General features: G+C 51.3%; 1 protein-coding gene across 4 annotated transcripts in view; it reads left to right on the top strand.

The window, feature by feature from the left end:
• Positions 1-14,785, top strand: part of HIPK2 (homeodomain interacting protein kinase 2) — a 181,647-nt gene that overhangs the window by 53,631 nt on the left and 113,231 nt on the right. For all 4 annotated transcript variants that reach the window (XM_059172010.1, XM_059172009.1, XM_059172012.1 and 1 more), the window contains exon 2: positions 3,904-4,987. In XM_059172010.1, the coding sequence (XP_059027993.1) occupies positions 3,904-4,987 (1,084 nt within the window). The remainder of the gene's footprint in view (positions 1-3,903; positions 4,988-14,785) is intronic.

The raw sequence follows: 14,785 nt of genomic DNA, 5'->3' as shown, positions 1-14,785 counted from the left end.
AAACAGGTAGAGTAGGTTCTGAATGAGCACTCCAGAATGGTCTCGTTGGGCAGAAGGATGTCTACGGAGGTATCATTTTGCATTGGTAGATACTAGAATTCAGGATCCAAACAAGAAGGGAAGCCTCTCTCAGATCTGTGGGATGAAGGTGGGGTTCAGAGCACGTGTCGGGTGTCAGGCTGAGGCTGCTTGTGGGAAGTCAGAGCATGTCCAGGCTGAAGTATAGACAAAGTGGGCACTGACACCAGGACAGGAGCTGCCTAGCCCCTGCCTTGTTTTTATTTTTAAAACGTCTTGGTTTGGGTGGGAAAATAATGGCAGGTTTTTCTTTACTCTCCAGAGGGAGGCCTGATTCCATAGGTGCCTGTGATTGGTCATTGCTCGAAAGCCAGAAAACTAAGCTCTCTGGGATGCCGGGCCAGTTCAGAGTGCTTTGTTTCATCAACTGAGTGTCTACCATGGGTAACAAACTTGGTTTAATACTGGGGAAAACATGAGGATGAGGTATAAACTGGAGTTCTTAGACCCGGAGTATAGCCTGGTTATGGAAACCATGACCTAAATGTGTAAAAAGTGAAATAGCACAAAAGATAAGTAATTCAGTTCAACAAGACAAAAGAGATTTTGCAAGTCACAAGTGCAATTTGTGGCCAAATGGATAGTACATATGGTAAGTGCCGTAGGGAAAGAGATATGATCACTGTGGGTTGGAGAGGTCTGGGAAGAGGAGGGATCTGAATTGTCTTTTCTTTGAATAAATTGAGAGAAATGGTGAAAGCCTGCCAGAGGAGGGAATGGTGTAAGAGCGTAGAGGTAGGGCGTATAAGAGACATTCTAGAAACAGTGAGTAGAGCAGCTTAATTCAAGTTGGAGGTTGAGGACAGTTACTTAGTTACTAGTTGGAGATGAAGCCAGCAAGGTAACTGAAGTCAAATTTGATGGTGTTAAATGAAAGAGTCCTCCACTTTATCCTGTAGACACCAAGGAGTCATTGAAAGTTTTTGGACAGGGCGCCTGGATGGCACAGTTCATTGAGCGTTCAGCTCTTGTTTTGGCTCAGGTTGTGATCTCAGGGTTGTGAGATTGAGCCCCAGGTCTGGCTCCACACTCTGGAGTCTGCTTAAGGCTCTCTCTACTCCTTACCACATGCACGCACTCTATCTCTCTGTCTCTGTCTCTCTCTTTAAAATAAATAAATCTTAAAAAAAGAAAGAAAGAAAATGGTTTTGGTTTTGGACAGAGGAGTAACATGCTTAGAAATATTCTAGGAAGATTAATCTGGCGGCTCAATATGGAGAAATTAGAGGAAAAGAGACTGCTCAGGTAGACCAGATGTCTGTTTGGTCTAGTCCTACTAGAAAGCAATAAATGTTTTAATTTTGGAAGTGGCAGCAGGAACAGAAATAAAGAGATGGATACAAAAGACATTTTGAAAGAAGGAAAAATTACTAAGACTCAGCACCTTCTTGTCCGTGGATAAAAGAAGACTCATCAAAGGTAAATCCACATTTTTGGAACCAAGTGACTAGAAGAATATTCTATGAACAGAAAGGGGGATGTTAGAAAGGGGTGTGAGGTGGTTAAATTTTTAGGAGAAGATAAGGGAGTTCAGCTTTGGAAGATAGTCTTTCATGTAGCAGGGGGCAGAAATATATTCATGGAAGGTAAGAGGGAGAGTCTGGCCTGTGGTGAAGGCAGGAGTCACCTTCATAGACAGGACAGGTCAGACTGAATGAATGTCTTCCAGAGAGAACAGAGTCAAAGGGTTGGAAATGCCAACATTTTAAAGGAGAAAGAGGTAAAGGAACCACCAAGGCACACAGTATGCAATCAGACACTGGAGGAGGAGATTACAGATTCTCCTAAGCACAGATAAGAGCATCAAGAAGGAAGTTGTGGTCAGTGCATCAGCTGTTGCAGGGAGGTCAAGGGGGAACAGGGGCTGAAAAAAGCCCTTGGGTTAGGCAATTAGGAAGTCGTTTACCTTTAAGAACACAGAACTAGAGTGTAAGGATGTGGGGGTTGGGGGAGCGTGGCTTAAGGAATGAGCCTTGAAGAAAAGGGAGCATGAACCACTGATTACAGGTGAGAAGAAGGAAAAACCAAACGGGGAAGAGTATGGCCCTTACTCCTCTTGGCTTTTAAGTTGGGAGTATGTTCACACACACACGAAGGCAGAAGGAAAAGATTAAGTCATTGATTTGCTGGGCAAAACTTCATTAAGTGCCTACTGAGGACTTGGAACTAATTAACAGGCAGGAACTGAAAGCTGTAAGAGAAGAAAAGGACCGGGGAGGGAACCAGAGAGGAGCAATCATGAGAATTAGACAAAATTTTTGTGTTGGAAAGGAGAGATTCCGCTTCCTCTGAGACCAGAGAGAAGGAAGAAAGGATGGCAGGGGTGTGTGTGTGTGTGTGTGTGTGTGCGCGCGCATGTAGATTCTGGAATGTTCTGAAATGAAGAGAATAAAGGTGGAAAGCAAGGCTGCTGACAGTGGGCTCCTGGACAAAGGGGCAGGTGTCTGCTGGGAGAGAAAGGGTGGCCAGGGTGACAGGGGACCAGGGGGGGAGGAAAATATTTGTTAAATGACCACTCTGGCTAACGAGAAGGGATCAGAGACACAAACACGAGGATGGCTAAACAGCAGTGGTGCTTGAGGAAGCCCCTCTGTCCTTGTGCTTCCAGGAGAAACGTTTGTCAGCTGCAGTTAGCTGGTGAGCAGTGTCTGTTTCCACTTTAACCTCTAAGAACTTGCCTTTCTCGTTCTCTTATTTTTTCTTGATAGTTTTTTTATAAATTTTTGTTTGTGTCTAGAATCACCATAATTGTAAATCGTACTATTCCAGAGTTAATGCTCTTACAGATTTCTGCGGTTATCTCAACTGTGGCTGAGATGTTGGAATGAAATAATAGTGTTTTCTAGATAAACACATTGGTAGATGAACTGAGCAGGAAAGTTAGTGAGTGGAGCCCATGAATGGTGCTACCTCCTCCTCCCCCCAAATACATAAATGCTTTAATGATATAAAACATATAAAATAGATGATAAAATGTTTTATTGAGGCCATCTAAATGAAGATATCAGACTGACTGCTCTTCTACTCAGCCTTACAGAATTCATTTAAGATGACTAAGATCCCAGAGGATAATTACAGTTCATCCAGAAGCCAGTGGTTCATGAGTGACTCCACGATTGGACCGGTGTGGGAAGACATCTTAGCTAACCTGGGGTCTGTGACAGGGAGCAGTAGACCATGTGGGACAACTTAGTCTGTAACAGTTAACTGGGCCACCTGATAAGGTCCTCAGTTTTAGTAGGATTGTAGCCCAGTGAGAATTGAGGAAGAATCTGTTTCTATCACAGACAATATTTATTTATTTTTATTTTTATTTTCAAAAGATTTTATTTATTTATTTGACAGAGATTACAAGTAGGCAGAGCGGCAGGCAGAAGGAGAGGGAGAAGTAGGCTCCCTGCTCAGGCTCCCTGATGCAGGGCTCGATCCCAGGACCCTGGGATCATGACCTGAGTGGAAGGCAGTGGCTTATCTGACTAAGCCACCCAGGCACTCCTGTCACAGTATTTATTTAAAAAGAAGTAATGAACAGACTTCTGATACTCTTCTTTCTGTATCTGAATCTTGGTTGTGTTCCTGACTGACTCTACGGCTCTTCCATTCTCCTAATGATGGCCGTTAGAACACTCAGACTCCTTGGCCTCACAGACAGAGTGGCCACAATGTGCTTCCGGGGGGAGTAGGTTGGCTTTTCCCCGCCTTGCTTTGAGGTTGGAGGAAAATATTCTCTAGGACCCAAGCCACTGGGCGGATGTGTTGGATCTGTTGGATTCACTCATTTAAGGGTGACTAAAATCCTTCTCTTCCCCTTCCTTTTTCTTGTAGGTATGGCCTCACATGTGCAAGTCTTCTCCCCTCACACCCTTCAATCAAGTGCCTTCTGTAGTGTGAAGAAACTGAAAGTAGAGCCGAGTTCCACCTGGGACATGACTGGGTACGGCTCCCACAGCAAAGTGTATAGCCAGAGCAAGAACATACCACCTTCTCAGCCAGCCACCACAACCGTCAGCACCTCCTTGCCGATCCCAAACCCAAGCCTACCTTACGAGCAGACCATCATCTTCCCAGGAAGCACCGGCCACATAGTTGTAACATCAGCAAGTAGCACTTCTGTCACTGGGCAAGTCCTTGGCGGACCACATAACCTAATGCGTCGAAGCACTGTGAGCCTCCTTGATACCTACCAAAAATGTGGACTCAAGCGTAAGAGCGAGGAGATTGAGAACACAAGCAGCGTGCAGATCATTGAAGAACATCCACCCATGATTCAGAACAATGCGAGTGGGGCCACTGTAGCCACTGCCACCACATCGACTGCCACGTCCAAAAACAGTGGCTCCAACAGCGAAGGGGACTACCAGCTGGTCCAGCATGAGGTGCTGTGCTCCATGACCAACACTTACGAAGTTCTGGAATTCCTGGGCCGAGGGACATTCGGGCAGGTGGTCAAGTGCTGGAAGCGGGGCACCAATGAGATCGTGGCCATCAAAATCCTGAAGAACCACCCATCGTATGCGCGGCAGGGTCAGATCGAGGTGAGCATCCTGGCCCGCTTGAGCACGGAGAGCGCCGACGACTACAACTTTGTTCGCGCCTACGAGTGCTTCCAGCACAAGAACCACACGTGCTTGGTGTTTGAGATGTTGGAGCAGAACCTCTATGACTTTCTGAAGCAGAACAAGTTTAGCCCCTTGCCCCTCAAATACATTCGCCCCGTCCTCCAGCAGGTAGCCACAGCCCTGATGAAACTGAAGAGCCTTGGTCTCATCCATGCCGACCTCAAACCGGAGAACATCATGCTGGTAGATCCTTCTAGACAACCGTACAGAGTAAAGGTCATCGACTTTGGGTCAGCTAGTCATGTGTCCAAGGCTGTGTGTTCCACCTACTTGCAGTCCAGATACTACAGGTAAGACCGCTGGTCCAGACACAGGAGATGCCGAGTGCCCTTGGCGTGCACAGAGTGTGCTGCGGGGGTCTCCGGGGCGGGCTTGGGGGTAAAATTACACGCCTCCAGCTGTTGCCCTCAACGTGACCATCGTTTGGTCGGAAAATGAGGACATGCACGTGAAAATGATGGTTAGAAGCCACAGGGGAGTGGAGCCAAGTAAGCAGCTTGGCGTACGTGTTCAGGCTCCGAAGGGACTCCTGGAGGCTGGGGTGAAGGGCATGGCAGGGCCGTCAGTTCCTGGCGGGTGTGGGGAGCCGGACGTGGGCCGGGGGGGCAGGAGGGGTGTGCGTCATTGAAGTCCCTGCCACGGGAACACACAACACTTGCGCCGGAGACCAGGAGGACAGCCGCGCGCAACCACAGCGGGGGTCCCGTAGGTGACAGCGGATATGAGAGAAAGGATGGGTTGGGGGTTGGGGTCTTAAATCCTCGACTAGGGGGTTGCGGCTGTATCCTTAAACACGGAGCAAGCACTGAGGCGTCGGGACAGGTAGCAGGGTGGTGAATGGAGGGTAGCAGGACCTGAGCACTGCTGAGAAGATGACTTCTGTGTCCCCAGGGAGGAAGGAGGGGGAGGGAGCAGTGTGGTCCCAGGACTGAGGGGGCCAGTCGGCACACGCCTGTGGTGGAGAGCTCCGGGTCTGTGGCAGCCTGGGTAGGGAGTGCAAAGCTTGTATTCCTTCCCTCGCTCAACAAGGATTGACCGCACTCCTGGCACGTGCCGGGTACAGTGCTAGCTGCCAGGATACGGCACTGGCTTTGAGAGACCCCGGGTTGACCCGGACACCTCCACTCGCTAAGCTGTGTGGCATGGGCTTGTCGCCTTGTACCTCTGTGCCTTCTCTTCCTCACCCATGAGCTGGGGAAGTCTGGTCTCCAGCCTGGGGGTTGCTGGGACAGGGGACTGCGTTACTCAGCCCAAGAGTTTCCCTCGCTGTCCAGCTCAGGGTCGGTGCGTGAGGAGTGGGGAGAAGTGGGAAGCAGGAGAGGTTGGGGGACACAGCAGGTGGGCTCATTTACAAGGCTGTCATGCAGGCCATGAATACAGGGCCCCAGGACTCCTGTGCCTGAGCCCTTGTGCCCTGACCTTCCGATCGGGCTGTGCTTTCTCCATACTTCCTTCCAGGCCACAGAGAAAGGCTGCAGAAGGTGCTAGAGCTGTGTGAGCACAACTGACCGCTCACATCCCTGAGGCTGACCGGCCCCGTCTACCCCCCCCCCCCCCCCCCGCCACCCTGCAGGTCTCAGTAGATAACCTCCCACCCAGGCCCTGAGCGCTCTGGGCCCCAGGCCATGCCCCTTCCTGTTCCTCACAGGGGAACAGGCCCTGCTGTGTCCCTGCCGCTGCCCCAGCCCCCAACTCCTGAACCACAGTAGCTCTTCCAGACTCCACTCCTGCCCCAGCCCCTCCCTAGCCATGTCCTTCCCCAGCATTCCACCTCGTCCACCCGCTGCTGAGGATCAGCCTCCGCTGGCTTCTGCCCCGCCCCCCGCCTCCCCTACCCCCTGCCTCCGTTGCCCCCCTGCTCCCCGCCCCCCTCCCTCTCTGCCAGCCCTAGGAGGGAAGGCTCTGCTGCTCACTCACTTGCAGTCTGCTGGGGGCCCCTCTGCTCTGGAGCCACACGGAGAGGGAAGCCCGGTGCCCGGTGCTGTGGCCACAGAGGAAGGGGACCTGGGCCTGGAGCCTGCAGGAGAAGGCCCTGCGGGAGCCCTGAGGGCAGGCTTGAAGGAGGAGGATGTGTGAGGAGGACTGCAAGCCCAGGTTCTCTTCAGGAGGTACCCTTCTTTGAAAGGTGGCTCTGGGTGGCGTCTTAACGGGTCACCTTCACAGGTCACGGAAGGACCTGCTGGTGCTCAGGCTTCTAATACTCGGTTACCCTAAATTGCTGTTTAACGAACAGATACCGGTTTTATTCACCTTCACTAGAAATTGAGCATGGCGACTTGTCAAGAGACTTTTTAAAAACTTCCAGAAAGGCATGGCATATCGAGAGTAAGACTTGATGGGTGAACGAAGTTGATTTTAGGGATTCTTTATGTACTCGTGGCTTCTCGCCGCCTTGTGTCCCTTGCACGCGCCCGACATTCCCACCGCCTCCACCCAGTGGTCTCTGCCCCTGATGCCTGGGACCAGGGAGTCTGTGGGTGTGGAAGGCTTGTTTGCACATAGTGTCAGGGCTCTCCGAAGCTCCCCTCCCCCATCTCGTACCTCTGGCCCCTGCACCCCTTTCTTTAACCCTTAGATGACTGTTGCCTAACATTCTGGGCAGGCAAACCTCTTCCTCCTCACAGTCCCTTTGGCCAAAAAGATGCATATCCTTGGTTCTCTATGGTGGGCCTCTGTGCCTGGCTCTGGTTTCGTGGGCACAGCCCCCACGAGAGCCAGCCCAGCTGTTCTACCTCAGGTGCTGCATCCTCTTGACGTTGGTCACCTCGTTCCGTGCCCTCCCCAGGCCTCTTCTGAACCTCGGAGTGGTTTGCTGCCACAGAGAGCAATGCAGGTGCTTCCGGACGGTCTTAGGCTCCATCTGTGTTAGTCCCAGCTCTCTGTGAGGGACAGCCAACTCTGGGCCACGATTACCAAGTTGATTTTTCCAATTGCTTTGCCTCTCATAGGGGCTGGGAGCGGGAACAATCTCTACAGTTGTCCACTGTTGATCTGAGAAGGAAGACATTTTCAGCCACCTCTTGAGAGAGCATGTCTGTGTTTGGGGTGGGGAAGTCAGCACACGGTGGATCTGTCCTTCCATAGGGCCTGGTTCCCCTGGGGTTCCCCCTGTGTCTGTGCTGGCTGCATTATCCCCTGGGACCTCTCACTTTCAAAGGGGAGGACACTCCCATGTCCCTCCTTATTTTAAATGGGACAGTATTAAATATCTTCCCTTACTCTCTTCCCTGAGAGTGACATGGAAACGGTATGACATAGAGAGACGTTCCTGTCCTCAGCCTGAGGTACATGGAAAAATCGGTGGTGTCACAGAGAGGAACTCCAGGATTTGCTTGGCCGAGGCTGGGGGCATATTACTGTAGAGGCAAGCCTGACGGGGTGTTTTTCAGGAAACAAAGGCTCCATTCTTGAGTTTTTACCTCGGATGCATGAGTATCCCCTTCCTGCTTGACCTTCCAACTTGAAGGTCTGTTACGTAGGCAACTGCCACATTGTACTGTTTCTCCAACTGGATTCTGCATGAGAACCACCAGGAGAGCTTGTTAAGAACACGTTTCCACCAAGGTCCTGCTCCAGACCCACCAAATCAGAAGTTTCCAGAGGAGTGCTCCCAAGAAGGTCTCCACCCTGTGCATGTACACACACACACACACACACACACACACACACACAGAGTTTACTGCAGGGAATTGTATACAAGCTTGTGTAGGTGGTTTTCAGCCCACTCTGAGAAACACTGCTGGGGAGAAAGAGATTCCCTTAATGGTGTCCCTTTCCCATGCTCACACCCCGAGAAACGGAGTCGGAGGGAATTCTCTTTCTCCTTGTTACCTCACCTTGGAAGTCCCTGCCATTTCCCTATGTGAGTCTACACTGATGACAGTTTTTAATGGGGTTTTTTGGGGGGAGTTTTTGTTTTTGTTTTTTGTTGTTGTTGTTTGTTTCAGTGGAGAGCGAGCAAGTAATAAATTGATGTGGGGGTATTTCCACCATTGGTGAGGCCAGGAAACTAAGAACAAGACCAAATATTAAGCTCTACTTTCCGGAAAAACCAACAAAAGACCTGCCATTCAGACAGAAGATAGTGATTAAAATGTGTAGATTTGTTTGTTTGTTTGTTTGTTTGTGTCTGCTCTGGGCTATTCAAAATACTCTGGACTTAATTTGGAACAAAGACCTTGACTAAGACCTCAAAAAAATGGGCATAAAAATTTAGGACATAAAAATGTCCAGTAATCTCCTTGTTCAGAATAATCTAACCCTTTTTTTGGCTGATTGTTTGGGTTGCAGGGATTATCTTCCGGTTGGTTACATGGTCGTTTGAGGTCGGGCGGAGATCTGTTTTAACTCAGTTCAGTTCATCAGGTGTTTGCCGGGTCTTGCTGGGGGTCCTGCGGTGGATCTCTTAAAGGAAAGGAGGTAAAGGAAAAGGTCTAATCCTGAGTTTATGGCCTCTCTGAAGTGACCAAGAGCCGAAACAAATCGCCTAGAGTGGAATTCTGGTGTTTAGCGCAAATGTTTGACAACTCTGTAGGTGTTCATTGAGCCTGGAGGGGAACGAATCATGAGAAAAACTAGGGAAAGAACTTCAGAGTTAGCCAAAGATTGGCCAGACCGGTTAATAGGGAGGATTTCTAGAGCAGGAGCTGTATCGTACGAATCTTGACGTGGGTCGTACAGGAAATGAGAGCTGGGGGTGAGGGAGCCTGGGAGCCACTGGGATGGGCACAAATCGGGCAAGATGGTGACGACTGGAAGGACTTGAATGAAGACTTGGGTTGGAGTAGGGGTTAGGGGAGTGAGGTCTCATGGGGGATACTATTAAGGTAGGAGTTGGGGCTTGGATTTAATAACAGTAATTTAATGAAGTTAATCAATTAGAATAGAAAAAAAAAGTTGGGGGGAAGCTAGAGGCTAGGAGGCCATAGTCATTGTTCAGGAATAAAGGGAGGAGGCCCTGGATTACAATGTCCGCCCCAGCAGCAGGAACGTGAACGCTTGTAGTGCTTTTAACCTTCCAGGTACCGTGGCTGTGTCGTTGGCCTAGAGGCGACAGTTTTCTGTTAATTGAGCTTTCTCTAAGGCACAGTTCTGAAGCTCTGGCCTCTTTGGAACCTGATGTCCGATCCCAGCACGGTGTGTCTCCAGCTAACCGTGTTCCACTGAGTCATGGGGAGAACGTCAGTGTGAGCTCTCCACTCTCCTGCGTCTGATCCCATTATGACCAGGACCTGCGTTTGGTCATACGGTTCCTCAGAGTTGAGGGGTAGCCTGTGGTTTTTTTCTTCTGTGAGTTGAGCTTGGCCTCCTTACCCACACCAGAAGCCCCCTCTTATCTCCTCCCCACCAGTAACGGACACGGGGGGTCTAGCATATTCCAAAATGCCGTACAATGCGTCACTTCAGAAAAGGGGCACTGCTTCCTAAAGCCATAAGCATAAGTAGTTTTAAAAATGGCATAACTTGTGCAGATAATCAAGTACAAAGCGTACCTGACTAGAAGTACGGTTTGACTGAGAAGAGCCCTGAAAGGAGTCGCATTGCAGGCGTTAGCTTTTTAAATTAATTTACATTTATTACCAGCAGACAGATACAACAGGAAAAGGCTCTAGCTTGCCCCTTGAGGGTATTAAGTGAAACAGTCGTGCCACTGGCAAGCTCATCCACCAAGGGCGACGGTTATGAATATGTGAAAGCTTTCAGGGCTGTGGCTTTTCCGAGGAGAATAACCACTAGGCTACCTACCTGCCTGTTAGCTTATCTCCAGTTTCCCTTTACTTGGCTCTAGGACCTTGAACCGTGCAGAGAAAAATTTGAAATTAAAGCTTTCTTTAGTGGGAAGCTGGAGTGGGAAGCCTTGTGTGTTACTTGGTCTGTCAACCTGAGGGCCCCTCCTGCATGCACACGCACCCCCCTCACCCACACACACGCAGGTGGGATTGAGGACCCAGTGCAGAAGCTGCCCTAATGCCCCAGAAATGGCCCCATTTTCTGCCTTGCAGCAGGGATACCAACCACATGTCCCCAAAGCTGAGGACAGTGGGACTGGAACCATGTTGGCGTTCAAGGGGTAAACCAGGTGTTTCCAAAGCGTAATCTAGGGAGCCTCCTGCTGCAGAACCACGCGGGTCCCTCTCAAAAGCGGAGATCCCTGGGTTGTAGAACAAATCTAATGAGTGAGCAGGCCCTCTGGCTGCGGGGCAAGGCGACATACATTCAGACAAGCCCGACAGCTAATTGTGCTGTTGAAACTACTTCCGAGGTATGGCATCCAGAAGCAGTCCGAATGTAACGTGTACAACCTGATGGGTTTGAGCACAATATACACCATGAGGCTGTCCCCCAGTCTATGCCATGTACACGCCATCACCTCCAGAAGTTCCCTCCCGTCCTCTTCGTTCATCATCATCATGATTTTATCCTTTGAGAGCTGTGGTTGCTCTAAATGGCAGGGCTTCCAGAATAGGTCACCTGCACCCGCGCCACCGCGGGTGGACCACACGCCCCGTTGAGATGGGAGAAGCGGGACTGCCAGTGACAGCCTGGCTTTGAGCTGTGGCTCGGTCACCTGAGCGGCTCACAGCCCCTCTGTGGGGCCCAGTCACTGCCTGCCTTGTGGTCAGACCCCTTTTGCCCCAGTGGTGGTGACAGAGAAGATCCAAAAATAGCTGGTGAGCTAGGAGAGGGCGAGTATGACGTGACCCGGGAAGCGGGGGGTTGGAGGAGGTGGGCCGGTTGGGGGGCAGGGGGGACAGCAGACGAGCAGCAGAGACGACCGTACGTGTCATTCTCTGCGTGATTTCCAGTAGACGTAGCACTGACTGCCGGGTGGTGACCGGGCCCTCCCTGCAGCCACAGCTGGGTTTGGAACTATCATCCCGATTTATGCATTGAGCAAATAATTGTTTGAATTCCGAAGATGTGCCAGACACTGTGCTTTGTGCTGAGGTTTCAAGCAATGAGTGGGAGGAGTGCCTTCAGCTATGCGGGTCTGCCCCTATGTCTGTAATGGAATGAGCTGTCCTTGGGGAGCCGTTCGTTGGGTGTGCCAGGCTCCCCTGTCCTTGTCCGCCCAGTGTAGACATCTCTCGTTAAACTGACAAGAGAGCGTGTGCAAGACAAACCCAGAGTCTCCTTTCTCCCTCAGCCCCATTGGCTTAAACCCCCGTGGAGAGTCAGGGCTCTTGGTCTTGTGTATTGGGCTGTGGCCCTCTTTCCCAGACAGAGGTGGAGAGGGTGGCATTGTGGAAATGAAGGTGTTAAGTTGGGTGTCCCGCAGGCCGAGCCAGAGACAGGGCTTGGGTGCCAAGAGTCCTTTTGGGAGATCTCAGGGGACAGGAGCAAGGGAATGGGGGAGTGATACCAAAATTAGGGGCTGCCCCATTCTGCTTCCAGGGAGCCAATGAAGGTCTTTGGGATTGGGCCCCAGAAGGGTAGAAGGCTGGGGCTGGGTGGGCTGGGGCAGGCCGAGAGGAAGCTGAAGCAGAAAAGCAAGGTGACATGAGGCACAGAGAGGTTCTCGGTGACGGTGGCTGAAATCAGAGGGCACAGCTTCAGGTGTCTTCTGTGACGCTCTGCCCAGAGACACCCAGGGCCTCCCCGCCACTTACATGTGCCATGGTTTTAAATGGAAAGAGAATAAAAGGGAAATGCCCTTTTAGAGAAATTTAAGGACTCTACAGGCTAAGAATTCAGAGTTGAACTCTAAACGTTTGGGTTGTTTGGAAGTTGAAGATCTTACTTAAAATCTAAAATTAATTACAAAATAAAGCAAACTAAAATTCATGAATCTTGCCTCCACCTTTTGTAGCTGGTTGGGTGCCAGGTGGAGGTGGGAACCGGGCTGGGTCTGGGAGAGAATACCCAGGCCGGGGCAGGGCCATGGGGTCTGAAGTCGGAGCTTGTGGGAGAAACAGTGGAGGGACGTGCCGGGAACTACTGTTCTCCTGTGTTGTCTGCGCGCCCTTAGCAGGGGACCTGACACTTTTCCCTGCGGCTCCACTGTTGAATGAGTGAATGGCCAACTGGCCTAGGGAATGAATGAATGGCCTCAGTGGCCCAGCTCACGCCACCACACGGCAGATGCCCTCACGCACCCACTTTCCTGCAGTCTTTCACTGGTCACCTAAACCCTGGGCCTGTGGCGTCCGGCATCTCCAAGCCCTGGATCCGACGGGACCCCAGTAGCAGCCCTTCGGGAACATCCCCGTCTCACCAGGAACGTTCATCCCGTCTTGCCTTTTCACCTGTGAGATTTCAATTTAAAACCCGAAGACAGCTGACTCGGCTTTTAACAGATTAGTTCCCTGAAATCAGCCAACATCTGTCATGTCCCATTTTACCTCTGCAGAAAATTAGAAGTGACTATCCATGGGGGCGTGGAGCCAGGGCCGAGGGCAGCACCTTCTCACTGGAGAGCCTTGGGGGCGTGAGACGGTGCCATCCCTCCGGGCCTCCAACCTCCTCCCCGCCGCTCCGTCTGGGGGCCTCCCCACGCCTGAGAGACAGGACTCCCCTAACTTGCTGTGAGCCGAGGGAACGAAGATTTCCCGTGGAGAGAGGGGGCTGGTCCGCTGCTCCGCGTGCTCGGCACGTGCGAAGCTGTCAGCGAGCGTGAGCTGCTCATACTTGTCCCACGACAGCTGCTGTGCGTGTCATTCTCTTCGTCATTACTGTATGTGGCAGCAGGCCTGGCTCTGAGTTCCAGCTCTGCTCCCTTAGAGCTGTGTGACTTTAGGCAAATTCCCACACCTCTCTGAGGCTCCTTGTCCTCTGCTCTTACAAGGGGAAAATCACAGCCGTTGTGGAAGCTGTTGAAAGGACTCTGGGAGGGAGCAGCACGAACCTGCGGGAACTTCGCCTGGCCCGGGGCGCCTGCCTCTCTCCTGACTGTCGTGCTTTTTTCACAGTTACATGCCTCTGACTTAGCATTTATTTGATTTGGACTGCGTGTCATTAGCTGTCGACATCCCCGGCATTCGCCAGCTCCTGGGGATCACGCACGGTTTCTTTTTCATCTCTGTGGACGTCGAGGCCCAGCACGACGCGTCCCCTTCGGTCGGTGCGGGGGCCGCGTGCTGGGAGTGTGTTTGCTGGGTTTCCTTAGGCATCAGGAAGGGACAGTGTCCAGCTCCACAGTGAAGGGGTCAGCATTTGAGGAGAGGCACAATGTCTCCCCCCACGTCGGGAGGGAGGTGACAGAACTGTGTTGTTGTGGCGAGAAAGGCAGGGGGTGCTCTTCCTGACTTGAGGGCTCGGGCTGCTGCCCTGTGGCTCCGGTGAACCTGAGGACGGCTGCACGGTCTTGCACTGGAGAATGGGGAATGCACACTAGAAGCCCTGCAAGGTCAGATTGCATTCGACCCTTGCCGTGACTTCCCACACCCGCTCCCCATCTCTGCCCGCATCAGGAAGGTCAGGGAGCCAAACTGTTCAGGGATCCCCCCGAGGCATATGTGTGTGTGTTGTGTGAGCGTGTGTTGCTATGTGTGTGCATGCGTTGGATGTGTGAGTATGTTTTGGTGTGGGTGTTGGATATGTGACTGTGTGTTGGTGTGTGTTGAATGTGTGTCTGGTATGTGTGCATTGGATGTGTGAGTTTCGGTGTGAGTGTGTCTATTGAAATGTGTGTTTGGTATTTGTGAGTATGGGTGCTGGTGCCGGTGTGTTGGTATGTGTAAGTGTGTATTGTACATGTGTTAGACATGGAGTGTGTATTGGTGTTGGCGTGTGTGGATATTGGATGTATGAGTGTGTTGGTGTGAGTTTGTGGGTATAGAATGTGTTTGGTGTGTATATTGTACATGAGTATTGTTGTGTGTGTGGGTATGGATGTGTGTTGCTATGAGTGGAATTGTATATACGTGTTAGATGTGTGAGTGTGTGTTGAATATATGAGTGTGTGCTCTGTGCGTGTTGAATATGTGAGTGTGTGCTGTGTGGGTGTGTTGGGTGTGCCAGCGCAGTGGCAGCAGGTAGACTTGCCTGTGGGATCCCCCTATTTCAGCCCCTTTTGGACCTGCTTCACGTGACTGGGGACGTGTACTGTCTACCTCACAACCTTGTTTATGTAAAGGTGGACTGGAAAT

This window comes from Mustela lutreola, chromosome 4 (genome assembly GCF_030435805.1).
Source record: "Mustela lutreola isolate mMusLut2 chromosome 4, mMusLut2.pri, whole genome shotgun sequence".
NCBI lineage: Eukaryota > Metazoa > Chordata > Mammalia > Carnivora > Mustelidae > Mustela > Mustela lutreola.
This window is presented reverse-complemented; position numbering and strand designations above follow the sequence as displayed.